At 39.0% G+C, this 26,346-nt stretch overlaps 1 protein-coding gene across 1 annotated transcript in view; it reads left to right on the top strand.

The window, feature by feature from the left end:
- LOC121234118 overlaps nt 1–26,346 on the top strand; it is a 51,602-nt gene that overhangs the window by 3,586 nt on the left and 21,670 nt on the right. The window contains exons 2-12 of the mRNA XM_041129938.1: nt 9,086–9,284; nt 17,145–17,438; nt 17,535–17,624; nt 19,642–20,124; nt 20,252–20,359; nt 23,746–23,876; nt 23,974–24,106; nt 24,510–24,873; nt 24,970–25,490; nt 25,603–25,782; nt 25,861–26,019. Of these exons, the coding sequence (XP_040985872.1) occupies nt 9,086–9,284; nt 17,145–17,438; nt 17,535–17,624; nt 19,642–20,124; nt 20,252–20,359; nt 23,746–23,876; nt 23,974–24,106; nt 24,510–24,873; nt 24,970–25,490; nt 25,603–25,782; nt 25,861–26,019 (2,662 nt within the window). The remainder of the gene's footprint in view (nt 1–9,085; nt 9,285–17,144; nt 17,439–17,534; nt 17,625–19,641; nt 20,125–20,251; nt 20,360–23,745; nt 23,877–23,973; nt 24,107–24,509; nt 24,874–24,969; nt 25,491–25,602; nt 25,783–25,860; nt 26,020–26,346) is intronic.

Raw genomic sequence — 26,346 nt, 5'->3', positions numbered from 1 at the left:
CTTGATGCACTCAGTGGAGGATGAGCTTTTCATCCCCGAGGCTTGTGGGTTGGAGGAGCTTTTGGTGGGGGGTGGTTTTCAGGATAACAAGATGGGGAATCCTATCCCATTGAACTATTATTTCCCAGATCAAGCCTTAGATTGGGTAATACATAAAGCAAAGAAAATTCAACATGTGGTGGGGATTGTTTGTGATGGGTATGAGAAGTAGTTCATAGCTTTGTTAACTGCTATGGAAGCTGGACATCGCCAAAATAAGAAGGGGGGAATCAAAGAAAAGTCGGGAATTAAAAAGATTGATGTGGTTGATGAACTTGGAGGGTAGCTCTAGTAGGAATAGGGCAAAGGGGAAGGGGCTGAATGTTTCCCAATGAAACCCAAAATTGTATCTTGGAATATTCGGGGTCTCAACGAGGTAGAGAAGCATCTCCGGATTCGGCATTTAATTCGGTGGGGGGTGGTTTTCAGGATAACAAGATGGGGAATCCTATCCCATTGAACTATTATTTCCCAGATCAAGCCTTAGATTGGGTAATACATAAAGCAAAGGAAATTCAACATGTGGTGGGGATTGTTTGTGATGGGTATGAGGAGCAGTTCATAGCTTTGTTAATTGCTATGGAAGCTGGACATCGCCAAAATAAGAAGGGGGGAATCAAAGAAAAGTCGGGAATTAAAAAGATTGATGTGGTCGATGAACTCGGAGCGTAGCTCTAGTAGGAATAGGGCAAAGGGGAAGGGGTTGAATGTTTCCCAATGAAACCCAAGATTGTATCTTGGAATGTCCGAGGTCTCAACGAGGTAGAGAAACGTCTTTGGATTCGGCATTTAATTCGTGAGTAGAAAGCGGACATTGTTGCTTACAGGAGATGAAGCTGAAAATGATCAGTAGAAAGATTGTGCGGAGTTTATGGAGCAGTGTGTATGTAGATTGGGTATACTTGGCCTCTTCAGGGGCATCGGGAGGAATTATGGTGATGTGGGATAGGCGAGTGGTGGAGAAAGTGGAGGAATACATAAGGAGATATATGATAGCATGTTCATTTAAATGTGTATCAGATGGTTTTCTATGGGCATTTGCAGGGGTGTATGAGCCTAATCAAGATGTTGACAGAAGATTGTTGTGGGATGAGCTTGTAGGGGTGCATAGTTGGTGGGAGCTCCCTTGGTGTATTAGGGGGAACTTCAATGTAGTTCGTTTTCAAAGTGAATGTTTTGAAAGTAGAAGATTGAGGCCAGCAAGTTTGGAGTTCTCAGAGTGTATTTTTAACTTGAATTTGATCGACCTTCCACTTGCAGGAGGTTTAGCTACATGGTCGAATAATCAAACCTGGTCCTACTTGGATCGTTTCTTAATCTCACCTGAGCTGGAAAACCATTTTCTGGACGTCTGGCAAACACGTTAGGTACGCCTAGCCTCGGATCATTGGCCTATTTTGCTTGATTGTGGAGGTATTTGCAGCGGTAGAAGGTATTTTAAATTTGAGAATATGTGGTTGAAGTTTGAAGGTTTTGTGAAAAGGGTCAAACAATGGTGGATTTCGTACCATTTCGAAGGTACTCCCAGTTTCATTTTTGCAAATAAACTGAAAGCTTTAAAAAGAGAGTTAAAGGAGTGGAATCAACAGTCTTTCGGCAATGTAGAGGAAAACAAAAATACTAAGTGGAGGGAAATACAAAGATTTAGAAAGACTACAAGAAGAGAGACCACTTACTGGGGAGGAGCAAGAACAGAAAACTTTGCTGGTTGCAGATCTTGAGAGAATAATTCTACAAGAAGAGATGCCATGGTGTCAGAAATCAAGAGCTCTTTGGCTAAAGGAAGGGGATCAGAGCACAAAGTTTTTCCATAAAATTGCAAACTCTCATAGAAGAAATAACACCATTGAGGTGCTGAAAATTGCAGGGGTCGAGTGCAAAGAAGAAGAGGTAATAAAAGATCAAGTGGTTGATTTCTTTGGAGAGCTCCTCACTGAGCAGGTGGGGTGGAGGCCTACTTTGAATAGATTGGTTTTTGATACTATTGAGCCTGGGGAAGTTGCTAGGATGGAGAGGGCTTTCGAAAAGGAAGAGGTTTATGATGTAGTAAGGAAAATGGCAAAAGATAAGGCCCCCCCGGCCCTGATGGGTTCTCTATGGGTTTTTTCCAAAATTGTTGGGAGGTGATAAAAGGGGATCTTCTGAAGGTGTTTCAGGAGTTTTTCTCGGTAGGAAATTTTGAGAAAAGCCTCAATACCACATTTCTTGCTTTAATCCCTAAAAAGGTAGGGGCCATTGAGATTACATATTTTCGGCCTATTAGCCTAGTGAATGGGACATACAAGATTATTGCAAAAGTGCTTGCTAATTGTTTAAGTGGGGTCTTGGGGAAGATTGTTACTAAGCCTCAAAATGCCTTTGTGAATGGTAGACAGATCCTTGATGTGGCTCTAATTGCTAATGAATGTCTGGACAGTAGATTGAAGGCTAGTAGCTCAGGGCTTATGTGTAAGTTAGATATGGAAAGGCGTATGATCATGTTAATTGGGATTTTCTTCTATATCTACTGGGTAGGTGTGGTTTTGGAGAAAGATGGAGGTCTTGGATCAGCTGGTGTATATCCACGGTAAGATTCTCAGTGTTAATCAACGGCAGTCCAGAGGGTTTCTTCCCGAGCTCTCGTGGTTTGAGACAAGGGGATCTATTATCTCCTTTACTTTGTGTTCTTGTTATGGAGGCACTAAGCAGGATGATCTCGGCTTTAGTGACTAATGGTTTTATTAGTGGTTTCCAGATTGGATTGCCGAGTAGGGGTATCACTACCATTTCGCATTTGCTGTTTGCGGACGATATGCTTATTATGTGCGAAGCTAATCCAGATCAGTTGAGGGCTGTGAAGGCGTTGCTGCTTTGTTTTGAAGCAGTGTCTGGTTTAAAAGTGAATTATGTTAAATTTGAGTTGGTGCCTATTGGAGAAGTTCAGAATATGAGGGAGTTGGCTAGCACAATGGGTTGTAAGATAGCGTTTCTCCCCATGAGTTATTTGGGATTACCACTGGGTATAGACTCAAGGGCGCGCTCTATTTGGAATACAATGATTGAAAAAGTAGAGAGGAGACTGGCAGGTTGGAAGAGAATGTATTTGTCAAAAGGGGGCTGGATTACACTAATTAAAAGTATGTTTTCTAATCTACCCACTTACTTCTTATCCTTATTCCCTATACCGGCAAGTGTGGCGGGTCGTCTTGAGAAGCTATAGAGAGACTTTCTGTGGGGGTGCTTAGGCGAAGAGTTTAAATTCCATTTAGTCAAGTGGGAGATGGTGTGCCGTCCCATCTCTAATGGTGGTTTAGGTATCAGAAATTTGAGGGTGTTCAATCGGGTGTTACTTGGCAAATGGTTGTGGCGATATATCAAGTAACCATAAGCCTTATGGAAGACTGTGATTGAGAACAAATATGATGGTTTAGGGGAGGGTTGGTGTACTAGAGAAGTTAGAGGGTCCATTGGAATGGGGCTATGGAAACACATTAGAAGAGGGTGGGAGGTTTTCCATCGACACACAAGACTGCAATTGGGTATAGGTTCCAAGATCAGATTCTGGAAGGATGTTTGGTGTACCAATAGTGCTCTACAAGACTTGTTTCCTACATTTTTCTTGATTGCAAATGCCAAAGATGCCATGGTGGCGGAGGTTATGGAAGTCGTAGGAAGGAACATCCACTGGAATGTCAATTTCAATCGGGCGGCACAGGATTGGGAGATGGGGAGTTTTGTAGATTTTTATAGTCTCTTATATTCTTGTCGCCCAAATATCCAGCATGTAGATGACCTGTGGTGGTGTCCAGTAAGGAAAGGGGTGTTCACTGTTCGCTCTTTCTACAAGGTACTCACACAAGTTCCTGAGATACAGTTTCCCTGGAGAAAGCTTTGGCGCAATAAGGCTCCTCCCAAGCTTCTTTCTTTGTGTGGACAGCGTCTTTGGAAAAGATTCTCACTACGGATAATTTGAGAAAAAGAAGCACAATCATTGCAGACTGGTGTTGCATGTGTAAAAGAGGGGGTGAGTCGGTGAATCATTTACTTTTACATTGCGAGGTAGCCAGGAATATATGGGATGAGGTGTTTAACAGAATGGACATAGCGTGAGTTATGCCGAGAACCATGTTGGATGTTTTGGCCTGCTGGACCTCAATTCGAGGTGTGCAACATATCAAAGCAGTTTGGAGGATGATTCCTATCTGTATTATGTGGTGCTTGTGGCAGGAGCGCAATGAGAGGATTTTTGAAGATAGAGAGATCTATGGTGGAGCTAAAAATGTTATTTTTTAGGACTCTTTGTACTTGGGCCATTGCTGTGGACTTTAATGGCATGGATTTTCATGAGTTTTTAGTTTCTAATGCTCCTACATAAATAGGGCATATTCTGATTTTGTAATTGACAGTTGATTGGATGAATAAATACTTATTTTACTTACAAAAAAATATGGTGTTCTCTTGTTGTCTTTCTGTTTTTATATTGTAGCCACCATGCTGCATAATCTATATTATTTTGTAATCTGTCTTGTGTTTCTATCTAGAAGCAAGTTAGTGTTCATCCACTATTTAGAAAGAGAAAAGTTCTACGATACTCTTGAGTTAGTGGTAGTGCCAAATCTTGATTTATGCTGGAAGTGTTTTTTTTTTTTGGCACCGGGTGCTCGAGAACAGCATCCCGACTAATCCCGGGGATGCATAGGCTCTCAGCAAGGAGTTTTCTGCAAGTGCACATCGGGTAATTCAAGGAAAAAATCCCCTAGTCCAATGGGGCCCTGGAAATTGTTTGCACCCAAGAGGATTCGAACCTTAGACCTTGGAGGGAGCATACCACCAAAACCAAGGTCTTTACCATTTGAGCCAACCCCTAGGGGTTATTTATGCTGGAAGTAAAATTTAATCAACTGATAAAAAGGAATGTTGGTTATGATACTGATTAAGAATGTTTCACATGCTGTTTGGCACGTCCTAAAACATGTTGAATTCAAATAGTCATGGGTTTGAAACATAAAATGTTAACTAGAACTGTTTTTGTTAATTATAATTTGTACATAATGAACTTGGGAGAATGTCCAATGTCTAATCAAAGACATAGACAGACTGAATTTAGTCAAATAAAGAGGATTTACCCAAAAAAACTGCAGCTTTTGATCAGGAGTTACTTTAAGAGGATCCATTTCATGGTCCCCAGTCCCCCTTTTGTTTTGGAAACTTGATGGAATCTAGTAATGTCATAATGAAGTTCCAGCTAGATGTTTCATTCTGTGTTCAAGCTGTGAAAGCATCCTTTATTGCTACACATAATAGCAGACTGATTGCTTCATTGAAACTTAGTATACAGTATATGGAGGCTTCAATGAATGAGTATAAATAAGCATTAGAAGACATTAGCAAGGGATTGATAACTGAAAATCGATAACAAGTTTTTATTTCTTTTCGATAAAAAGTAACAGCGAAGATAATTTGGGTTTTCATAATTTGATGGAAATAGATATTCAGAAACATGAGTCTGAATGCAAGATGATAATTGAAGTTGTTTGTAATAGCTCTGAAAGCACCCGTCTTTGACATGTGAGTGACAAGGAGGCTGTTCATATAAGCCAAGTTTGTTTTTGAAACAGATATGGGGTTCAGTGATTCATGTCACTTAATGTGAATTTGGGTAAGTCGGAGATGGTTACGGTGAGGGAGGTGCAGAATATTAACTGTTTGGCGGATCTTTTGGGCTATAAAGTTGCTTCTTTACCTATGAAATATCGTGGTCTTCTATTAGGGTCGTCTTTCAAGGCTAAGAATATTTGGGATGGGGTGGTTGAGAAGATTGAGAAAAGATTGGCAGTTTGGAAGTGGCCATACTTATCAAAAGGGGGTAGAAGTACTCTTGTTAAAAGTACTCTTTCCTACCTCCCGACTTATTATCTTTCTTTATTTTCATTGCCTGCAGGAGTGGCAAACCGGATTGAGAAGATATTTCGTTTGTTTATGTGGGGTGGAATGGGAGAAGAGACTAAATTCCATCTTGTTAGTCGGAATAGGGTTTGTTCTCCTATTGCAAATGGAGGTTTGGGGGTTAGCAATCTGAGTAGTTTCAACAAGGATTTGTTGGGTAAGTGGCTGTGGAGGTATCAATTAGAAGGGGAATCGTTGTGAAGGGAGGTTATAGATCGGAAATATGAGAGTGATTGGGGGGGTTGGTGTTCTAAGGAGGCCAGGGGGGCTTATGGTGTGTGTCTTTAGAAATTTATTAGAAAGGGGTGAGAGAGCTTTGTTAAACATGTTAATTTGCTGTTGGAGAGGGTCCAAAGATCCGTTTTTAATTTGATGTATGGTGTGGTGAGCGGGCCCTTTATAGAGTTTTGGCGGCTATTTTTCATATGGTAGCTCATCGGCAGGCATCCGTTTTAGATTTGTTAGTCTGTTCTAATGGAACCTTGCAGTGGGATGTTTGTTTTATTAGAGCTGTGCAGGATTGGGAACTTGATGAGGTTTCTGATTTTTTCAGCTTCTTATACTCCCTTGGTATTGGAGGTAATGAGAGGGACAGATTGTTATGGAAGCCTACAGGTGGTAAAAAGTTTTCGGTTCAGTCATATTATAAGGTGTTTACTGTTCAGCATAGCCCTCCTTTTCCTTGGAAGCGTATTTGGAGGTCTCATGTGCCTTTCAAAGTCTTTTTATTTCTTTTTTATTATTATTTTTATATGGACAGCATCGCTTGGGAACATTTTGACAATCGATAATTTAAGGAAGCGTGGCTTTGTTGTTATGGAGTGGTGCTTAATGTGTAAGAAACATAGGAAATCTGTGTATCATTTACTTCTGCACTCCGAGGTGGTTACGGCTTTGTGGGATGGTGTTTTTAGTAGAGCTGAGCTAGATTGGGTGATGCCTATGAAAGTAGTGGATTTATGTGCATGTTGGAATGGGCTTTATTGTTGTCCTCAAGTGGCTGCTGCGTGGAAGATGGTTCCTTTGTGTCTTATGTGGTGTATTTGGTGGGAAATGAATGAGCGGCGCTTCAATAATAAGGAGCTCACTTTGGAGGAAATCTGGAAATTTTTTGCGTTCTCTTTACTTCAATGATTTTCTGCTACTGTGCTTAATGGAGGGTCTGCTAATAATTTTTTGTTTCCGTTTTCTGCTTTTAGAATGTAATTAGGTGCTTTCTTTTGTATATATCCTGTGTACATGGGCTTTGTCTATTTCATTTGATGAATAAAAGTGTCTTTCTTACATATCAAAAGAACAAAATCTCACCGAGTGTTCCTCCCGGGGAGGGGGGGGGGGTGTCGGTCGTTGTCTATGGGGAAACTGAGCATATAGTGGCTTATACTTGCAGTGTAGGCACTTTTACAGATGACAGAAGTTAAAGATTTCGTGGACCACTCGTGAGAAGGAAACGAAACATTCTTGCTACAATGTTGTGCTAATAGCAGTGGACTTTTTTATCTGGTTTGATGGAAGCGGATATATCTACTGAAGGGTGGAAGGAGTACATTGATTAAAGGCATGCTTCCAACTTGCCCACCTATTTTGTTTCATTTTCCACATCCTAACGGAGTTGCTAACTGTTTGGAGAAGTTACAATGGAATTTTTTATGGGGAGGGATGGGGGAAGGCACCAAGTTCCATCTTGTGAAATGGGCTAAGGTGTGTTCGCTGATAGAAAAAGGTGGGCTAGGGGGTCCCTTCTGGGGAAACAGCTTCGGTGTTATGCCTATGAATCTAAGAGCCTTTTGAGTGTGTCAACTACACAAAATATGGGAGCATGGAGGAGGTTGGTGTTTACTTGAGGTGAACTGGTCTTTGGGGTTGGTCTTTGGAAGAACATTAGAAGATGTTGGGGTGACTTTTCCTGGTTCACTAGATATATGGTGGGTGACGGGTTAGAGATATGCTTTTGGCATGATGTGTGGTATGGTGATTAATCCTTGAGATGTACATTTTCAATTCTATTTAGAATTGCTTGCATGAAGGAAGCTTATGCAATGGGTCACTATCATCCTCGACATGATTATACTCAAAGGGGTGTCATCTTCACCAGGGACACAAATAATTGGGAGGGAGATTTGTTTTCATCCTTCATTGAGAGGCTATACTCATGCAAAGTGGGACGAGATGGTGATGATAAAATGGTTTGGACCCCATATAGGAGAGGCATGTTTCAAGTGAAGTCATACTACAAAGGGTTATGTAATCACGTCAAGGCTCCTTTCCTGTGGCACTTGGAGAAATATGGCTTTTGTCATGTGTATAGTTGCACTAGGGGAAATCCTCACCTTAGAAAACATGAGAAGACGTGGCATCATAGTGATTAACCTATGTTTCATGTGTAGGAAAAGTGAGGTAACGATGGGTCATCCTCTTTATATTGTGAGATTACAAGCATCCTTGGAGCATGATCTTCAATATTTTGGAGATCAATTGTGTAATGCCTTCTTGGGTGGTAGAGCTTTTAACAAGTTGAAAAGGGAAATTTAGCAACCATTAGTGTGTTCCTATGTGAAAGATGGTTCCTTGGCACATGCTATGGTGCTTATGGAGGGAAAGAAATCAGAGTAACTTTGAGACCACCAGAGATCAATGTTGGAGTTAAAAGCTTTTTATTTGAAACACCTTGACATCCCTTTCCATCATTAGTAAATTTATCTTATTCGGGAAAAAAAAGTATGGATAACTGAAAACAGTTTATATGAAGGAAAAAGAAATACAGTGCAGAAAGTGGAAGAGAAATATGTTTACATAGTGTTTGAAGAGTAAATACATTACCTATGTTGACTAAAAATTTTAATTATATTTTTTTATCAACACTGTAATTTCAAAGCTAGTTATGTGCTGCTTTAGTTTTGAAGAGTACATACATTACCTATGCTGACTAAAACTTTTATTTTATTATTTTATTTTTATCAACACTGTAATTTCCAAGCTAGTTATATGCTTCAACTAATGCTGCCTTTAATGGAATTAGCAAAATTAGAAATGGCTCTGATCTCTGATTATTTTCCATACTTGGGGTCTATCATGTATTTTGTGCTTGATGTCTTGATACGCCAGTACTTCTCTTTTTCAGCTACACCTTGTTCCCATTGCTGCTGCTGTTGGATGCGGCAATTGAATGCAGATCTCCACAGAAGGTTAACGTTGAAGAAAAAATTGTGTTTCCTGGTGTCCAAAGAATGCCTCATAAAGTGAGCGATTATGTGGCAGAGGGCGTGCTTCAATGTTTGGAAGAACTTCTGAAGAAGTGTCAGTTTCGATCTGTGAATCAGGTGCTCTGATTTTACAAACAATACAAGTTGGACTTGTCTAATATCAATAGAAGTTTGATATCTTCGGTGTGCTGTTTATCAAGGCAACTAATTATTCATTTGTGAAAAAAAAATTGTAATTTGATGGAAATGGTCTTAGTTTGAAATAAGGATTGTGCAAATAAATAAATCTAAGATAAAAATGGGTTTTCCATATTCCTTCCAGCTCTATAGGTCTCTCTCTCAACATAAATTTTAGACTTTCTATGAACATAACCTTGAGCCTCAGTATTATGCTTCTTTTCCAACTATCATTACATTTTGTTATACAGACTAGTTTCCTCTTCTTCTCTTTTCAAATAGTTTCGAGCAATCTGAGAATATGTGATGTGAGGGCTTGGTTTATGTGCTAGAATACAGTTTTAGGTTCTTAAATATATTTGTAACCTTTTGAGACTATTGGGTTTCAACATGCTACTTCCTAATTTGATATGCATGTTGTAATTTTCCTTTTTCACTTGGATATACGGGTATTTAGAGTAAGTTGAACCCTTTGGACATTGTAGCACATTACACTCATGACACAGTATGTGAGTCCCATGGATTAGTCATTTATCAAATTTATAATTCTTATTTTATTACTTCTTAATAGACGAAACTAAATTTATGTTTTATCTACTTATTAAAAAAAAAAAAAAAACTAAATTTATGTTTTATCTGTTCGGAGAATGGAAACTATGAGGGGAAGGGGAGGGGAGAAGGGAAAGGAGGGGGAGGTGTGAGGACTCCACCTCACCCTCCTTAGCATGCTTTTGTAGAAGGAAAGGAGAAAAATGAGAGCATAAAGATATAATTATGCAACTATTCCTTCATTTAAATCATTTGAAGAGGGTAAATTGAATTTTATAGACTTAAGAAATCTCCCTCCCCCACTTATAAAAAAAAAAAGAAATCTCCCTCCCCTAATCAACCAAATGTTGGATGAACAAGTTTTTGTGGGCTAGAAGATTCGTTATCCCTTATCTCCTCCCTCTTCTTTTCAGCCAAACATGGGTATCTACCCTTTTATACACTCTCCCTCTTAGTGTTGGTAAAAGTGCGCATAAGCGAAAAGTGCCTAGGTCAAAGTGCTTCATTTACCATAGGTGAAGCGTGCTACAAAAACGCACCTTGGCCCATTTTTTAGTACTTTTTGTGTAAGCTTAAAGTTCAAGAAGTGCACTTTTGTTATTGTTTTTAAAAATATTTTGAAATATTGGTTCAAGACTTAGGCCTGGTTTGTTTTCACAACACTTCTCAACTCATCTCATCTCATCTAATCATCACAATTTTCTCAAATTTTCATACAAATAAAATAACAATTCAACATTTTCAAATCTTAAAACAAAAATAATATTAAAAAAATATATTCTAATAATATTTTATTCAACTTTCAACTTTTATCTCAACTCTTCTTATTTCATCTGTGAAAACAAACCAGGCCTTAAAAACTGATTAAGGCAAATATTATTATGTATATTGTTGGTATTGAAGATCATTTACATGTCATGATGACGCATGTTGTCTAATGTGATCTATATGCCTTGAACTCGACATAATTGTCTGAGTTAGCTTTCTAGATGGATTGATATTTGATTGCTTACGTTAGCATAGAACTCAATACCTACAAGAGAACTAGATATAATGTTATGTTTTTTTATCATTAAACAAAATTTTATTGATCATATGAATAGGCAAAAGCCTAGGTATATGGGACATATCAAGAGTGTCGCCTGAGCGTGCTAGTTCAGTGATACAAAAAATTCATGAAAAAACTCATTCCATTGAACTCAATTACAACTGACCAATGAAGTAAATATTGGAAAACAATTTCCTAAGCTCTTTCATTGATCGCTCTTGATCTTCGAAGCTTCTGTCATTCATTTCCCTCCAAATGCACCACCATAAGCATATTGAGACCATCTTCCATATCGCTGCAATATGAGAGTTACCCTGGAGGCCTCTCAAAGAAGCTAAGGGATCGATCACCCTTCTCGGCATCACCCAAGTGAGTCTCACCCTATTGAAGAAGTCATTCCACAAGGTCGTGGTAATCTCACAATGAAGTAATAAATGATCAACTGACTCCCCATTCTTTTTGCACTTGCAATGCCACTCCATGACAATGAATCGACGTTTCCATAAATTGGCAAGTGTGAGTTTCTTTCCGAAAGAAGCTGTCCAAACAAAGAAGAGTGCCTTTAATGGTGCCTTTTTTTTCCAAATACTCTTTCATGGGAATGAGTTTGTTGTATTTGTGTTCATGGCTTGATAGAAGGAGTGAACGGTGAATTTCCCTTTCTTGGAGTGATGCCAGAAAATCTTGCCATCAACTTCCCACCTCATGCGAGTGGAATATATGAGTTAAAAAACTCCGATATTGTGTTGACTTCCCAATCATATGCATTTCTAAAGAAAGTGACATTCCATTGGGGAGCACCATTTGATGTAACCAAAAGGTCTGCAATTGAGGCTTCTTTCATTTTTGCCATTCCAAAGACTTTTGGATAAGCTTTCTTGAGTGTCCTGTCACCACACCATATGTCATACCAAAACTTGATTTTGAGTCTGTCACCTACCTCAAATTGGGTATTTCAAAAGTATGCATCCCATCCTCTTCTTATGTGCTTCTAAAGTCCCACACCATATGACCCACTTACCTCATTGGAACACCAACCTCCCCATGCTTCACCGTACTTCGATTCTACTATATTTCTCTACAAGGTACCCCATTCTTGATGGTATCACCACAACCATTTGCCCAACAAATTGTAAGAAATCTATCTGAATTTTCTCCATACGTTGGGCCACCTGGGTAGGAATCGAGAATAGTGATAAGAAATAACTCGGCAAGTTGGATAGAGTATTTTTAATTGAAGTAGCCCTACCACCCTTGGATAGGTATATCCTCTTCCGACTAGCCAGTGTTTGCTCCATTTTCTCTAATACAACATCCCACATTGATTTCGATTTAAATGGTGCATCCAAGGGGGAGGCCAAGATATTTCATCGACAAATGAGATATCTTGCAGCCCAAGATGGAAACCACGCCCTCCAAATTAGTGGCCTCTCCCATCAGAACTACTTCCGATTTGGTCAAGTTCACTTTCAATCTCGAAATAGTTTCAAAGTAAAGAAGAAGTGCCCTCAAAGCTTGAATATGATTGTTCTGGCCTCAAAATATTAGAGTGTCATCGGCAAATAATATTTGAGATATATTTGCCTCCCCCGTTGAAAATTTACAAAGGAAACTGCCCATCACAACTCCTGAGATCTGTGGAAATCTCGATAAATATGGAGATGGAGTAATTAGTGGTAGATATCGATACATGGTATTAGTGGAGTAATTAGTGGAGTAATTAGTGGAGTAATTTATGGTAGATATTGTTTAGGAAGTTTCTATTTAGGAAGGTTTTGGTTTATTGTAAATTAGTTAGGCAGATTTCTTGCTCTTATTCTAGGAAATTATCTCCTTCTTTGATATTTCTCTTGTATCTTAAATAAAGATAATTAGCATGTACAAAAATATACTGAAATATCATTCTGATTTCAAGATCATCTTGCTAAAGGCTTTCGTTACAAAAACAAATAGTAGTGGAGAAAAATGATCACTTTGTCTTAAACCACATGAGCTTTTAAAGAATCCCATGGGGGTGCCATTCACCAAGATAGAGAAACAAGTAGTTGAGATGCAATGAGTAATCCATGAACACCATTTCGAACCAAAGCCACACCGTTCAAGCATGTAAAGCAAAAAGCTCCAATTGACCTTGTCATGAGCCTTTTCTATGTCTAGTTTGCACAAAAGTCTCAGCTTTCCCAACTTGAGTCTACTATCCAAACATTCGTTTGCGATAAGTACCGAGTCAAGAATCTGCCTACCTCCCTCCGTACTTTTTACTACTTTTTGGATCTCCATCTCTTTGAAGGGTCCCTCAAGCCATGCTATTTCTTGCAACTCAAGAGCATCAAAGGTTAGTCCTTCTAATTTTGGCCTCCAAGAAAATTCTTCTGAAAGCAAGTGCTCATAGTACTTCACAATATGATTTGTGATCATTGGTTGGTTTGAAGTAGCCACTGCCTCCACCAACAATGTCTCAATGGTATTGTTCTTCATATGCGAATTTGCCACCTGATGGATAAACTTGGTGCATTTGTCCCCCTTCTTCAACTGTAAAGTTCACAGTTTTTGTCTCCAAGATATTTCCTTCAATAATGAAACTCTTTCAAGTTTTGTAGACACTTGGGCGTTACGATCTTACTCCTCTTCGGATATTTCCCTAACCTCCTCCACGCCCTCCAATCCCTTGAGTTCTTCAAACAGAGTATGCTTTTGGCCTTCCACATTGCCAAACACTTGCTCATTCCAACCCTTCAGATCTTTCTTCAAAGCCTTCAATTTACTAGCCATGACATAGCTTGGGTGTCCTTGAAAGTGGTATCAAGACCACCACTGTCGGACTCTCTCAATGAACCCCTCTAATTTCAGCCACATATTTTCAAACTTAAAGTACCTTGGGCCTCCAAGAATACTTCCACAATCAAGGGGGATGGAAAAATGGTCGGACCAAAGGCTAGATAGTCTCTTCTATATAAGATTCGGGTAGGGATTCCAGCTGATACCAAGAATCGATCGAGCCTTGACCAAGAGGGGTGTTCTCGGTTATTTGACCAAGTGTAGAAGCCACCTGCAAGAGGAAGATCTAGTAAGTCTTGCTCAAAGATGGAGTTTGAGAATTCTATGATTGTGGAATTGGAGCTAGAGCCACCCGATCTCTCACTCGGAAAGTGAGTTACATTGAAGTCACCTCCAATACACCAAGGTAGGAATATGCTGTTTATACCAGCCAACTCATCCCATAATCACTTTCTTGCATGGTCTATATTTGGGCCATAAACACCTGCAAAGGCCCATTGAAATCCATCCACAACATTCTTGAACGAACAAGCTACCATGAAGTCCCCCACACAATCTTCCATCTTCTCCACTACCCTTTGATCCCGCATCACTAAGATGCCTCCCAAGGGTCCATTGGATGGCAAATGAAGCCACCCCACTTGACTACATCCACACAAACTTCTGTGTTGAAAGTGATGAGTTCCAATTTCATTTCTTGTAAACATACAATGTCTACTTTCCATTTGCGAAGCTGATTTCTGATTTTGAGGTGCTTTTCCATCTCATTCAGCCCCTTTATGTTCCACGAAATGATTTCTGGCTTCATAAAGCTACATCTGTTGCCCTTCCCTTTGATCTTGCATGACACAAACACCTCTCTCTAGCTTCGTGATTAACTGTCTAGTTGAGTCTTTTTAGATCTCTAACTCTTTTCTTTGTTGAATTGAACTCATTTTCCGAGTTTATTTGTCCAGCCTTGATGGCTGTAAGAAGGGCCATGAATTGGTCCTCGAAGCCATTACTCATGATCCCTACACAATATTGGATCTCCTTTACCATGTTTAGTACCCATTCTGATGCATGGATATTGTTGTTTCTACTTGGATGCACAAAATTGAGTGGATGGATTTCCTCCTAGGTTTCTCCTTCATTGTCTATGAAGCTCATATGGGGGATTTCCTCCTAGGTTTCTCCTTCACTGTCAATGTCGTATCTCGGCCCTTGACAGTGTTCTCCCACAATCCCATCAATATTGTACAAGACCATAGCCCCTAACATTTCTGGTACATGCTTTGCCCCTACTACATGTGTTTTGCAATGCCTTTCCTCTACTTGAGCCCTAGTCAAACTCAACCCTCCTTTTGTGTGTTTTGATGCTTCCAGAGGTGTCTCGAGTGTCTTTCCGTTGTCATTTTCGTCAATTTCCACTGCTCTAGTGTCTTTTCCTGCGTTGGAAGCATGTTCTACAGCCGTAACGGATGTCGTCGGTGTTATTGCCGTCGTAACCTCTGTCAGAATGCCAGCCAAGTGATCGTCATGTTTCGGTGAAGGTTTTTGTGCAATCCCCTCCTTAAGAGTCATCAGCGTCAAGGAGTTGTTCACGAATCCGGACAAAGACCTAGTTTTGATATGAACATGTTTGACCTGCCAGCTGCGGATTGGGCTGCTTGTGCATTGAGGGGCTTTCTTTTTCTTTTTCTCGGCCCACAAAAAACGTTGCCTACTTGATTTCCCTTTCTCGGCCCACGAAAAGCGCAGCCCACTCAATTTTCTTTTCTCTGCCCACGAAAGACCAATCTTTAAAGAGTCTAGTGTGCTCTTGCCCCATGTTCATGCTAGGGCCCATTTCTTCATCCACTCTCTTATAAGCCGATTCACTGCATCTCTCACGTCCAACAGTTGCTTTTTTAGAGAGTTGAATTCCCTGTTCACGCAACCTGCACAGTCGGCAGTTGCCCTTTTTCTGAACCATAGATGATTCAAAGTATGCCCCCTTTTTGGTTTTGTTGTGTGCTTTTTCTAGTGGATACAAAACCACTCCCCCATATTTCCATTTCTGCCCCTGTTTTGACATTGCTCCCCTGTTGGACCTTCCAACTCCGCCTTGTAAATCCTTCGCTTATATGTAGTGCTCTTCCATCTTTTCCTACTCTTTTTGTCACACCAGAAATTTTCGTTACATTGTTAGGTGCTCTGTCACAAAGCTCCCTCAGCTCCAAAGCCAACTGTCTCCTCCCCTTCCCTTCCACTTCTTCAGGGATGATAAAGATGCCTCTTCTCCCACCACCGCCGTACTCTATACTTGCCAAAATCTGCCGTAATCATTGGAGTTGCATTGTGCTATGAAGGTTTACTGCTGTCGCAAGAAGTTCTGATAAACTCTCTGTATTCCTATCAATACTTCGGTTTTCAAGACATTTGTAGCATCATTCAAGTAAATACAGATTGAGATCGTAGAAACATGAGCTTGTAATATAGTACACCTAATTCCGGGCCGGTTAATGCAAGAACTATAAATAAAGGACCAAAATCTCCTATGAAATATAAAAGATCGTTCATACATAGCATGGTCCAAGCCCACTAACATATATACTGAACTATGACCAGTCTCCATCCAATCAAAGACGTCCATAGCAGCCTCCGCTTTATTTTCTGAAGTGGCTTTCTCGATACGACTGGGAGCACTCCTCTAGAGTCTTCCCTACCCATTGCACAGTAAATGTGCCCAATACTATTTCCTTCACCACCTTTCTGTCTCTCTCTACAATGTGCACCCATTGACCACCTTCCATTGATAATTAAAAAAATTTTGATTTTAGGAGGATCAGTTTTTGTTGTCCCATCTTTAAAAGATTACACCCCTTAGTAACACTAAGAAACTCACTAACATCAGTAAAAAATTAGTGAACGTGAAAAATGGTATTGAGGAATGAAAATCGTACAGAGAGAAAATTCATACCCATTGTACAGAGAAAGTCACCAAGATAATGTTATGTTTAAATTTTATTTAATTGGTCACTTATTGAAAAACATCGTGTAATTACTTGACTACTTGATTTTCATGTTCCATAATACTCTAATAAATTTAGTTAATAGGCTAAATATATTTACATCTTGCTTTTAAAATCTTCTTTTAATTATAATTTATGGATTTTTTTCATTATAAATATTTGCTTGACTTCTATCTGGCACACACTTGCTCATTGCACTTTGTGCCTAGTTTCTGGACGGCATTTGTGCTTAAGTGTGGCTAGTACTTTCAGGTTAATAGATAATCATTTAGATGTCTTATCTTTTTTAAGATGACGGTGACGATAGTCTTAGATAACATAAATTTATTGCAGCAATTTTCCCCATTTTTTTAAGCAAAATTTGTCCCCTGATTCAGTGTTTTGTTATTTTTGCTTTCCTCTTATATGAAATTTGATGATGTGCTTTTGCAGATGGTTGTGGTGCTAAAAAAATTGACATATGGTGCTGTACTTTGTCCCTCAGAGGCTTCGGAAGAGTTCCGTGAAGGAATAATTAAGTGTTTTAGGACTTTGCTTTCAAGTTTAGTCCCATGCTCAGATAAGTCTTGCTCATGTGAACATATTTGTGGTTTGCCTTCACTTTTAGAAGGTGGATCTATCGAAAAGTTGGAGCGTCATTCAGAATCACCAGAATGTTTGCTAGCATTTCTTCGGTCTGAAACTGCTTCAGCTGCTGTTGGACATTGGCTATCACTTCTTCTCAAAGTACCTTTTTTTTTTGTTCCCAACTGTTGATTCGGTTTGGAGTACTTTACTTCATTTTGGCTTAGGTTCCCTAATTCCAACACTGTTTATGCAAAGGCTGCAGATACTGAGGCTGCACGAGGACATTGGGGCAGTGCAAATATTCGCATTGAAGCCATTATAGCCTTACGGATGCTTGTTGCTAAGGTTATTTTGTCACTTTCAGTTCGTAATACTTAGGGGCTGATATTTATTGAATGCAGTGGTGCTTTCCCATCTTTCATAATCAAACTGCTCATAACCTTGATTAGTATTAACTGCTTATACTGAGAGAGAGGGAGAGGGAGAGGGAGAATGATTCAAAATATATATCTTTGGTCAAGATTTATGAGAACCTCTAATGATATTGTATCGCTCTAATGGAAGGCCCAAACCACATGACCTATACTCCAAAAGGACTAGTCAATGATACAATTGGAGCCCTATTGGAACTTTATAGAGAGTAAGAACTTCTCATTCCCAAGCAATGTTTTGGAAGGAGAATGCCAAACACTTGTACTCTTTGTGATGCTTGTTCCTTTCTTTTGAAGTTGTTTCATGTTAGAAGATTAACTTGGCCAAGTTAGTGTTGCTAATAGTTGGAAATGTGGATGATCTTGACGGCCTGGCTTATATCATGGATTTTTAAGTGTCTTCTTCGCCAATGTTGTACTAAAGCATATCATTGGGAGCTAATTTCTAGGGAAAGGCGATCTAGGATGGTATTTTGGAGAAACTAGAGCATTGTTTGGTTTGATAGAAGATGTTGTACCTATCCACAGTTGGCAAATTAACCTTGACTAAAGTCCTCCTCAAATCTACTAACTTGTCGTTACTTCTCCCTGCATGTGTCGGCGGTGTTGCGAAATGTATTGAAGGCCTTAGGTGTGTTCCCCAATTTATGAAGGCGGCCTGGGTATTAGGAGATTGGTTAAATTGAAAAGAGATTTGCTAGGAAAGTGGCTCTAGCATTATGCTAATGCTAGATAGAATTTTAGAGGGAGGTGATAAAAATGAAGTGTCAGCTAGTGGGGTGGTTGGAGTTCCAATGAGGTGAATGGGAGATGCATGGTGGGATAATAGAAGAAAATCCTATGAGAGTGTAGGGATTTTCCTAGCACATCAAACTTGACATAAGGAATGGAATTAAGATACGATTCTAGGATGATATATGGTGGGCGATCAGCCTCTTAAACAGGCTTTCCCATATATATTCAACATTGCTAGGGAGAAGAATGCATCAATGATGGACAACTTACAGTTATCAGATGGTTATCCTCAATGGGAAGTGGATATTTTTAGGGTGGCACAATATTGGGAGGTTGACTCTACCATGTATGTGAGGTTCTATCCTCTTCAATTAAGACGAGGAGGGGAAGACAAGATGCTATGGAGTATATCAAAGAGAGAGGTGTTTCAAGCCAAGTGTTTTTGTAATGCTCTAATCCCTCATGATGGTCAAGTTTCACATGGAAGATCATTTGTAGGAGTAAGGCCCCCATAAAGAGCTGCTTTCTTTGCTTCAATGGTTTCACTTGGGAAGATTCTCACCACAGACAACCTAACAAAGCGTTAGATCCCGGTGATCTAATGGTGTTGTATGTGCAAGAATGGGGAATCCGTTCGTCTTTTACTACATTATGAAGTAGCTAGCACACTTCGACAAACTATGTTCATTTGGCTTGAGCTGAGTTGGATGATTTCTAGAAAGGTGTTGCATAGTGAGACATTGTGGAAAATTATCCAGATCTGTTTGATGTGGAGAATATGAAGGGTAGGAATGACTGAAGCAAGGACCACCGGAGACCTGAAGGCTTTGTTTTTAATGCTCTATACCATTAGATGGGGCCAATATATGTATCTCTAATTTTACTTTCCAGAATTTTCTTTCCCCTTTCTCCTTATATCACTAATTGTAATGTTGAATACCTCCGTATAAACCAGTTATACCCATCTTTATTTTATTGATCATTAATAAAACTTAGCTTATCCAAAAGAATGAAGACTTAATTATTGGTCAAATTGTTTCAAAGTAATAGGTTCTAGTGGAAAAGGAGTGGTTATTCATGTGCACACACCTAGTCGTCCTTGAGCTGAGATTATTTTTTTCAGTTTCTTGAAAAAATGCGCTTGTTCATGCATGAAAACCTGGGCTAGTTTTATCTGATGTCACTCTTTTTTCCAGGTGGGTACTGCAGATGCATTGGCCTTCTTTTTACCTGGTGTTGTTAGTCAATTTGCCAAAGTGCTGCATACCTCGCAAAAAATGATTAGTGGAGCTGCTGGAAGTATTGAAGCTATTAACCAAGCAATACGAGCTTTAGCTGAGTATCTTATGATAGTCCTTCAGGATGATGCTAATTTATCTAGGTTTGATGTGTCAATGGATATCATTACTGACTCTAATTCAACTAAGTACAAATCTACACAATCTTTTCTGGAGGAGCTCCGCAGTTTGCCGGATAAAGCCCAAGCGAAAAGTAAACTGGTAGCTGAAGATTCCAGTGCCAAAGCAAAAAAAATTGTTACTCATGAGTCTGGATTCAAAGAGGTGAGAAGCACTGATTCTGGCAAAGGGATTGGATCTTTGCATGTGAATCGCACCAAAGATTGGATTGAGAAAACTGCAGCACATGTGGATAGGCTTTTATGTGTCACTTTTCCGCATGTATGTTCTTATCCTTGTTTTTATGTAGTTATTCCTAACGGCTAAAATGCAAATTTTTGGGAGCCCTTATACAGTAACTACTATTGATTTCCTTAGTTTCTGACCAAATGTTTCATATGTTTGTCAGATATGTGTTCATCCAGCCAAAAAGGTGAGACAAGGACTCCTAGCTGCAATACAAGGTCTGTTATCAAAGTGCAGTCACACACTGAAGGAGAGCAGACTAATGCTTCTGGTGAGCTGAGAATTGGAATTAGTATATTCCAATGTTCTGGGTTTCATAACACATTGCCTTACGTTGATTCATCCGAATTAGATACAATTGAATAACTTTATATGCAAGTTATCATTTGGAATATGTTACATGATGCTCTTGATGTGCATGCAATTTTTTTGTGAGAACAAAATAAAAGCAAATGACCGTGAAGAAAATTCATTGCATCAGAGAAGAATAATAGTCACATTTGTGATATCTTGATATGATCGGATTCTTGGTGTCAGGTTTAATAAGATTCATACAATAATGGATTAGGAATGGGACTTCACAGTAGACAAAATTATTTTAGAAGTTCACTTTATTGCAGATTTTATGGATGGTTTAGAATGATTTCTTGGGTTGTAAGGTTGACCATCTGCTGATGCCTTATTCGAGTTTGCCTCTTGGCTCATATAAATTGAGATACTCCTGACTAGATATGCCTTGATTGCAGAATTTTGGCATATCTAGGGTAGGTATCAATTTCTTAAATCCTATATTGCAATATTTTTTCTTTCAATTTTATTCATTTTCAGCACTATACTCTAGTATATCTGGAGGTTTGTGTTTTTAATCTGGAATCTCCAGATGGGCTTATAGATCAAGTCTTTGAGATATTGACACAACTCATGCTTAATCTGTTTCTATTTTTGCTACTATCTTCCACGTATAGTCTTGGATCCTCTACAACTCCGATATTAAGGTAGTTAAGAGTGTAGTAGCATGTTGGAGTAGGTCAATCTCATAACAATCTTTGCCTTTTGGAGTTAAATAAAGGAAAACACCCTTTTTGATTGCTTTATTCATTACACCTTGTTGAAAAATTTTGAATGAGTTGGCTTACTATATCTCTTGGTTTTCTTTTGACTTCAAAATTTATAATCGAACATTCAATTAAATTCAAACAAAAAATCACAGCTAAGTAACTTTGTTAATCTATTTGACAGAAAATTGCTTATAACAAAACTATTTTGAATGAGCATTCATCATAGGCTATTTTATATGATATTTGTACAAGATTATGGAGGAAACCTATTCTTATTACTTTCATTCATTGATGTACAACAACATATATACTACATACACTTGACGATTATACCCTCACAAGTTACACTAATTACAACCATGTCATCTAACACTCCCCCTCAAGCTGGAGCATATATATTATATAAACCCAGCTTGAAACAAATAAGTTTCAATTGACTCCCACACAAAAACTTAGTAAACATATCTGCAAGTTGATCAATAGACTTCACAAAAGGTGTAGAAATGTCACCACTTAGTATCTTATCTCGAATGAAGTGACAATCAATCTCTATATGTTTAGTCCTCTCATGGAACACAGGATTAGAGGCAATATGTATTGTGGTTTGATTATCACAAAATAACTGGAGATGGATAGGAGCTGGAAACCCAATCTCTTTAAAGAAGTGTTGCAACCATGTCAACTCACTAGTAGTATGAGTCATTGCCCTGTATTTAGTTTATGCGCTAGACCGAGCTACTACTGCTTGTTTCTTACTCTTCCATGTAACCAAGTTACATTCTACAAAGGTACAATATCTAGTAGTAGATTTTTTATCTAAAGGCCAATCAGCATCTGAAAAGGCTTCAACCCTAAGATGTCCATTTGATTGATACAATAATCTAAGGCTAGGAACTCGTTTAAGATAACGAAGAATATGAATTACAACATCCCAATGTGAGACCCTAGGCGTTTGTAAAAATTGACTCAATACACTCACTTTATAAGAGATGTCCGGTCTAGTGATAGTGAGATAATTCAACTTCCCAACAAGTCTTTGATACCTACCTAGGTCTCCAAACAACTCCCCTTTCTCTTTCAAGAATTTACGATTTGGGTCCATAGGGCTGTCAATAGGTCGTGCACCCAACATGCCGGTCTCTTCTAGAAGATCAAGTGCATATTTCTTCTGAGATAGGCTGATACCCTCTTTAGATCTACTGACTTCAATTCCAAGGAAATATCTAAGCTTGCCCAAGTCCTTTGTCTGAATAGATCATGTAAACACTGTTTCAGCCTAGCAATTCCAGTAGAGTCACTCCTAGTAATTACAATGTCATCCATATATATAACCAACAAAATGTGACGTGCATCACTATGTAGGTGAAATACCGAATGGTTTGTTTGGCATCTATGAAGACCAAATGCCAATACAACATCAGAAAACTTCCTAAACCATGTTCAAGGAGATTATTTCAAACCATATTTTTTAACTTGCATACAGTACCTTGATACTCCCCCTGAGCAACAAACCCAGGTGGTTGCTCCATATAAACTTCTTCATGCAAGTCGCCATGTAAAATGCATTCTTAACATCAAGCTGAAATAAGGGCCAATCTAGATTAGTAGCGAGAGAGATCAACACTCAAACAGAAGAGATTTTGCCAACGGGGGAGAAAGTCTGCTCGTAATCAATGCCATATGTTTGAGTGTAACCCTTAGCAACCAAGCGGGCTTTCAAACGTTCCACCGAACCATCAGGATGAAATTTGATTGTATATACCTATTTATAGCCAACATGTTGCTTACGAGGTGGTAGTGGAACAAGATCCCATGTCCCATTATGGTGAAGGGCATCCATTTCATTTTTCGTAGCTGTCCTCCATCCCAGATCAGATAAAGCATCTTGAACTGTCTTAGGAACAGAAAGTTTTGACAGTTGAGAAGTAAAACATGAGAATGAAGGAGATAAGGCATGATATGGGACAAATTGACTAATCGGATGTTGAGTAATACAAGATTGAGTATCTTTGTAGAGAGCAATAGGTGGAGAGTCTGAAATACTGGGTAACTCAGGATCTGAAGATGGAGACACGATTGGTGAAGGCATGGAAGCCTGCGGCCGCAAGCGATGCGAGTAAACCAGTAAAGGAATTGGGGGAGGCATGGAGGAGGGTTGGGCAAGGTTGGATGAGTGTGAAGGAGAAAGTGTAAGAGTAGGTAACGGTAGAGGATCACACTCAATACTCGAAGTTGCATCCGAGAAATGGGATATGGACTCAAAGAAGGTAACATCAGCACTCGTGAAGTAGCGTCTAAGAACAGGACTATAACAACATATAGTCCTTGTTGATTCTGTTACCAGATTGATGTTGTTCTCAATCTGGAGGACTAAACTGCCTCCAGATTGATGTTGTTCTCTTATTCTATTTGTTTGTTGTCCCCATCTAAAGATAAGAAGCCGAGTTGCTTTTAGCTGTTTCATCTTCTGGTATATTAATAATTTTGATTTTGTTTCTTATTATCAGTGAAATTTTGTTGATATGAAAGATGTTGTATTTTTAACTTTTTTACTGCTAAATACTGAATTTAATATCTCTAGTTGATTCCACTTATACAGGAATGCTTGTGTGTTTTGGTTGTTGATGATTCTGAGGTGGTGTCCGTAGTGGCACAAGAGTTCCTTGATTATTTATTCTCGTTAGGTGGGAAAATTCATTCAGAATATGATGTTGCTGAGATTTTTAGCAGGTTTGTGCTATATCCGATACTGGTCAGAGTGTTGTTTTAATTGGATTCATCTCTTGAAAGTCATATCATTAGAGTTATATTTTGTTTGCAAAACCAGGCTAATTGAAAAGCTCCCGAAACTGGTGCTTGGGAGAGAAGAATCACTAGCCATATCACATGCTCAGCAGTTGCTCGTAGTAATATATTATGCTGGTCCTCAGATTGTTGTGGATCACCTCCTACGTACTCCCGTATGTTGTTAATTTTCATTTGTTGTACATATAAGCATTTGTATTGGTTTTCAAGTGAGCTTTATCACAAAATTATTTCAAGGGAAATTATATCAGCCACCTCATTTTGTTTTTGCCTATATCTAACTTGAGGACTGAGTTTATTTTTTCTATATTAACACCCGTGCTTCGCCAATGCTTTGACCACGCTGTCGGCAATATCTTCAATTTATAAAAAGCATTCTTTGCAATTATACCCTCCCAATTTCAGTGTTCACTCTTCTCTCTGCCCTCTATTTCTCTTCTCTCACCTTTCTCATCTCTAGTCTCTCCCCCTTCTCTCAAGTGACCCTCTATTATTCTTTTTGATAAGATTCTTTTTACTTGTGTGCGACAGTAATCTTATTTTTGTGTGGAACTTTAGGTTGCAGCTGCTCGATTCTTGGATGTTTTTGCTGTCTGTCTGAGCCAGAATTCTTTGTTTGCTGGTTCTCTTGACAAGCTTATTTCAATAAGGCGATCCTCAGTTGGATTCCTTCCCTCTATTGCTGAGTTGAAAGCTGGAACTAACTTGACTGCTAATCATCTGACTATTATGAATGAGGCCCCATCTGAAAACTCAATGCCCATGTGCATTCAGGAAAATGACATAGAATTCACACTGAATAATGTACTGAAAATTTTTGAGCTTCCACGGATGCCCCCTTGGTTTGCTTATGTTGGTAGTCCGAAACTATACAAGGCTCTTGCTGGAATTCTTAGGCTTGTAGGTCTATCTTTAATATCAGGTCATTTCAACTCATGGACTTCTGTTTCTTTGTTCAGACTTATGTTTTTTCTGTTTTGTTCTTACACGGTGTATCTTTGATCTTGCTTGTTGCTAGACTTAAGGAGTGAAGGGCATCTATCAATTATCACTGATATTCCGCTGGTTTATTTGCGTAAATTGATTTCTGAGATTCGTGTGAAGGAGTACAGCACTGAGACCTGGCAGTCTTGGTATAATAGAACTGGTTCAGGACAGTTACTGCGGCAGGCAAGCACTGCTGTGTGTATCCTAAATGAGATGATTTATGGCTTATCAGATCAAGCTGTTGACATCTGCACGAGGATGTTTCAGAAGTCCAGGTCAAAAAGTGAAGAGGTTCAGGAGTTTGATGCTGGACTTGCTAATTGTCAGCATTACAAACTCAAATGCTCTGTGCCTAATGAATCTGTCTGGAAGGCTTCTCAGGATAAAGGTGTAAGGAGTCACTTGACTGATTGTGTTGGTGGAATCTTACATGAGTATTTATCCCCTGAGTTGTGGGCTCTTCCAATAGATCATAAACCTTCTCTACATCGTGACGATGAAGCTGAAGATATTAGTTTACACTTCTTTTGTGACACGGCTATGCTACAACAGGAAATTTACATTTTCCTCCACCTGATATATAATCCACTGAATCTTGCATCAGTTTAGCATGTTCTTTGCAGATTTACATTGTACTGATTGTAGCTTTGTTGCCCCCAAACAGGTTATAATTGATGGCATAGGCATTTTTAGTATATGCCTTGGTAGAGATTTTTCCTCCGGTGGATTTCTTCACTCATCTCTATATATGTTGCTTGAGAATCTTGTTTCTTCAAATTTTGAGGTCAGAAGAGCCGCAGATGCTGTTTTACATGTTCTTTCTGCTACATCTGGCTATCCAACGGTAAGAAGGCATGACTCAATCATAGTCTTTTTTTAGTATTTGCTAGTGCATGACTGTTATTAAATATATTTCTTGTAGGTTGGACAGTTAGTTCTTGAAAATGCAGACTATGTAATTGATTCAATTTGTCGGCAATTACGTCATTTGGATCTTAATCCTCATGTCCCTAATGTGCTTGCTGCTATGCTTTCTTATATTGGAGTAGCTCACAAAATACTGCCTCTATTGGAGGAACCGGTATGACTATATATCCTTGACTTTGATAGCTATATTGAGACTTGAGAGTAATTAACTTGCTCATCTTTCTGATTTATCCTGAAGATTGTATGTTACTATAATTCTCCTCTTTATTTCAGTGAGTATGTTCTGCTTAGAGAGTTATTAATGTTGTCTTTTAATGTAATTCAAAGTTTGTCCCAGTTAGTTCTTATGCTTTGATTCAAGATGTTATTTGTGAAAGCTTTTGATTTTTGCTGAAGTAGCAAGTTCTCTTTTTTAGCAATGCAGATACAGGGTTTGTGCCTAATTTATTTCCTCCCAGATGTGTTGTCCTCAATCATATTG

Source organism: Juglans microcarpa x Juglans regia, chromosome 6D (genome assembly GCF_004785595.1).
Source record: "Juglans microcarpa x Juglans regia isolate MS1-56 chromosome 6D, Jm3101_v1.0, whole genome shotgun sequence".
Classification (NCBI taxonomy): domain Eukaryota; kingdom Viridiplantae; phylum Streptophyta; class Magnoliopsida; order Fagales; family Juglandaceae; genus Juglans; species Juglans microcarpa x Juglans regia.
The sequence above is the reverse complement of the archived record's forward strand: the minus strand, read 5'-3'. Positions and strand labels throughout refer to the sequence as shown.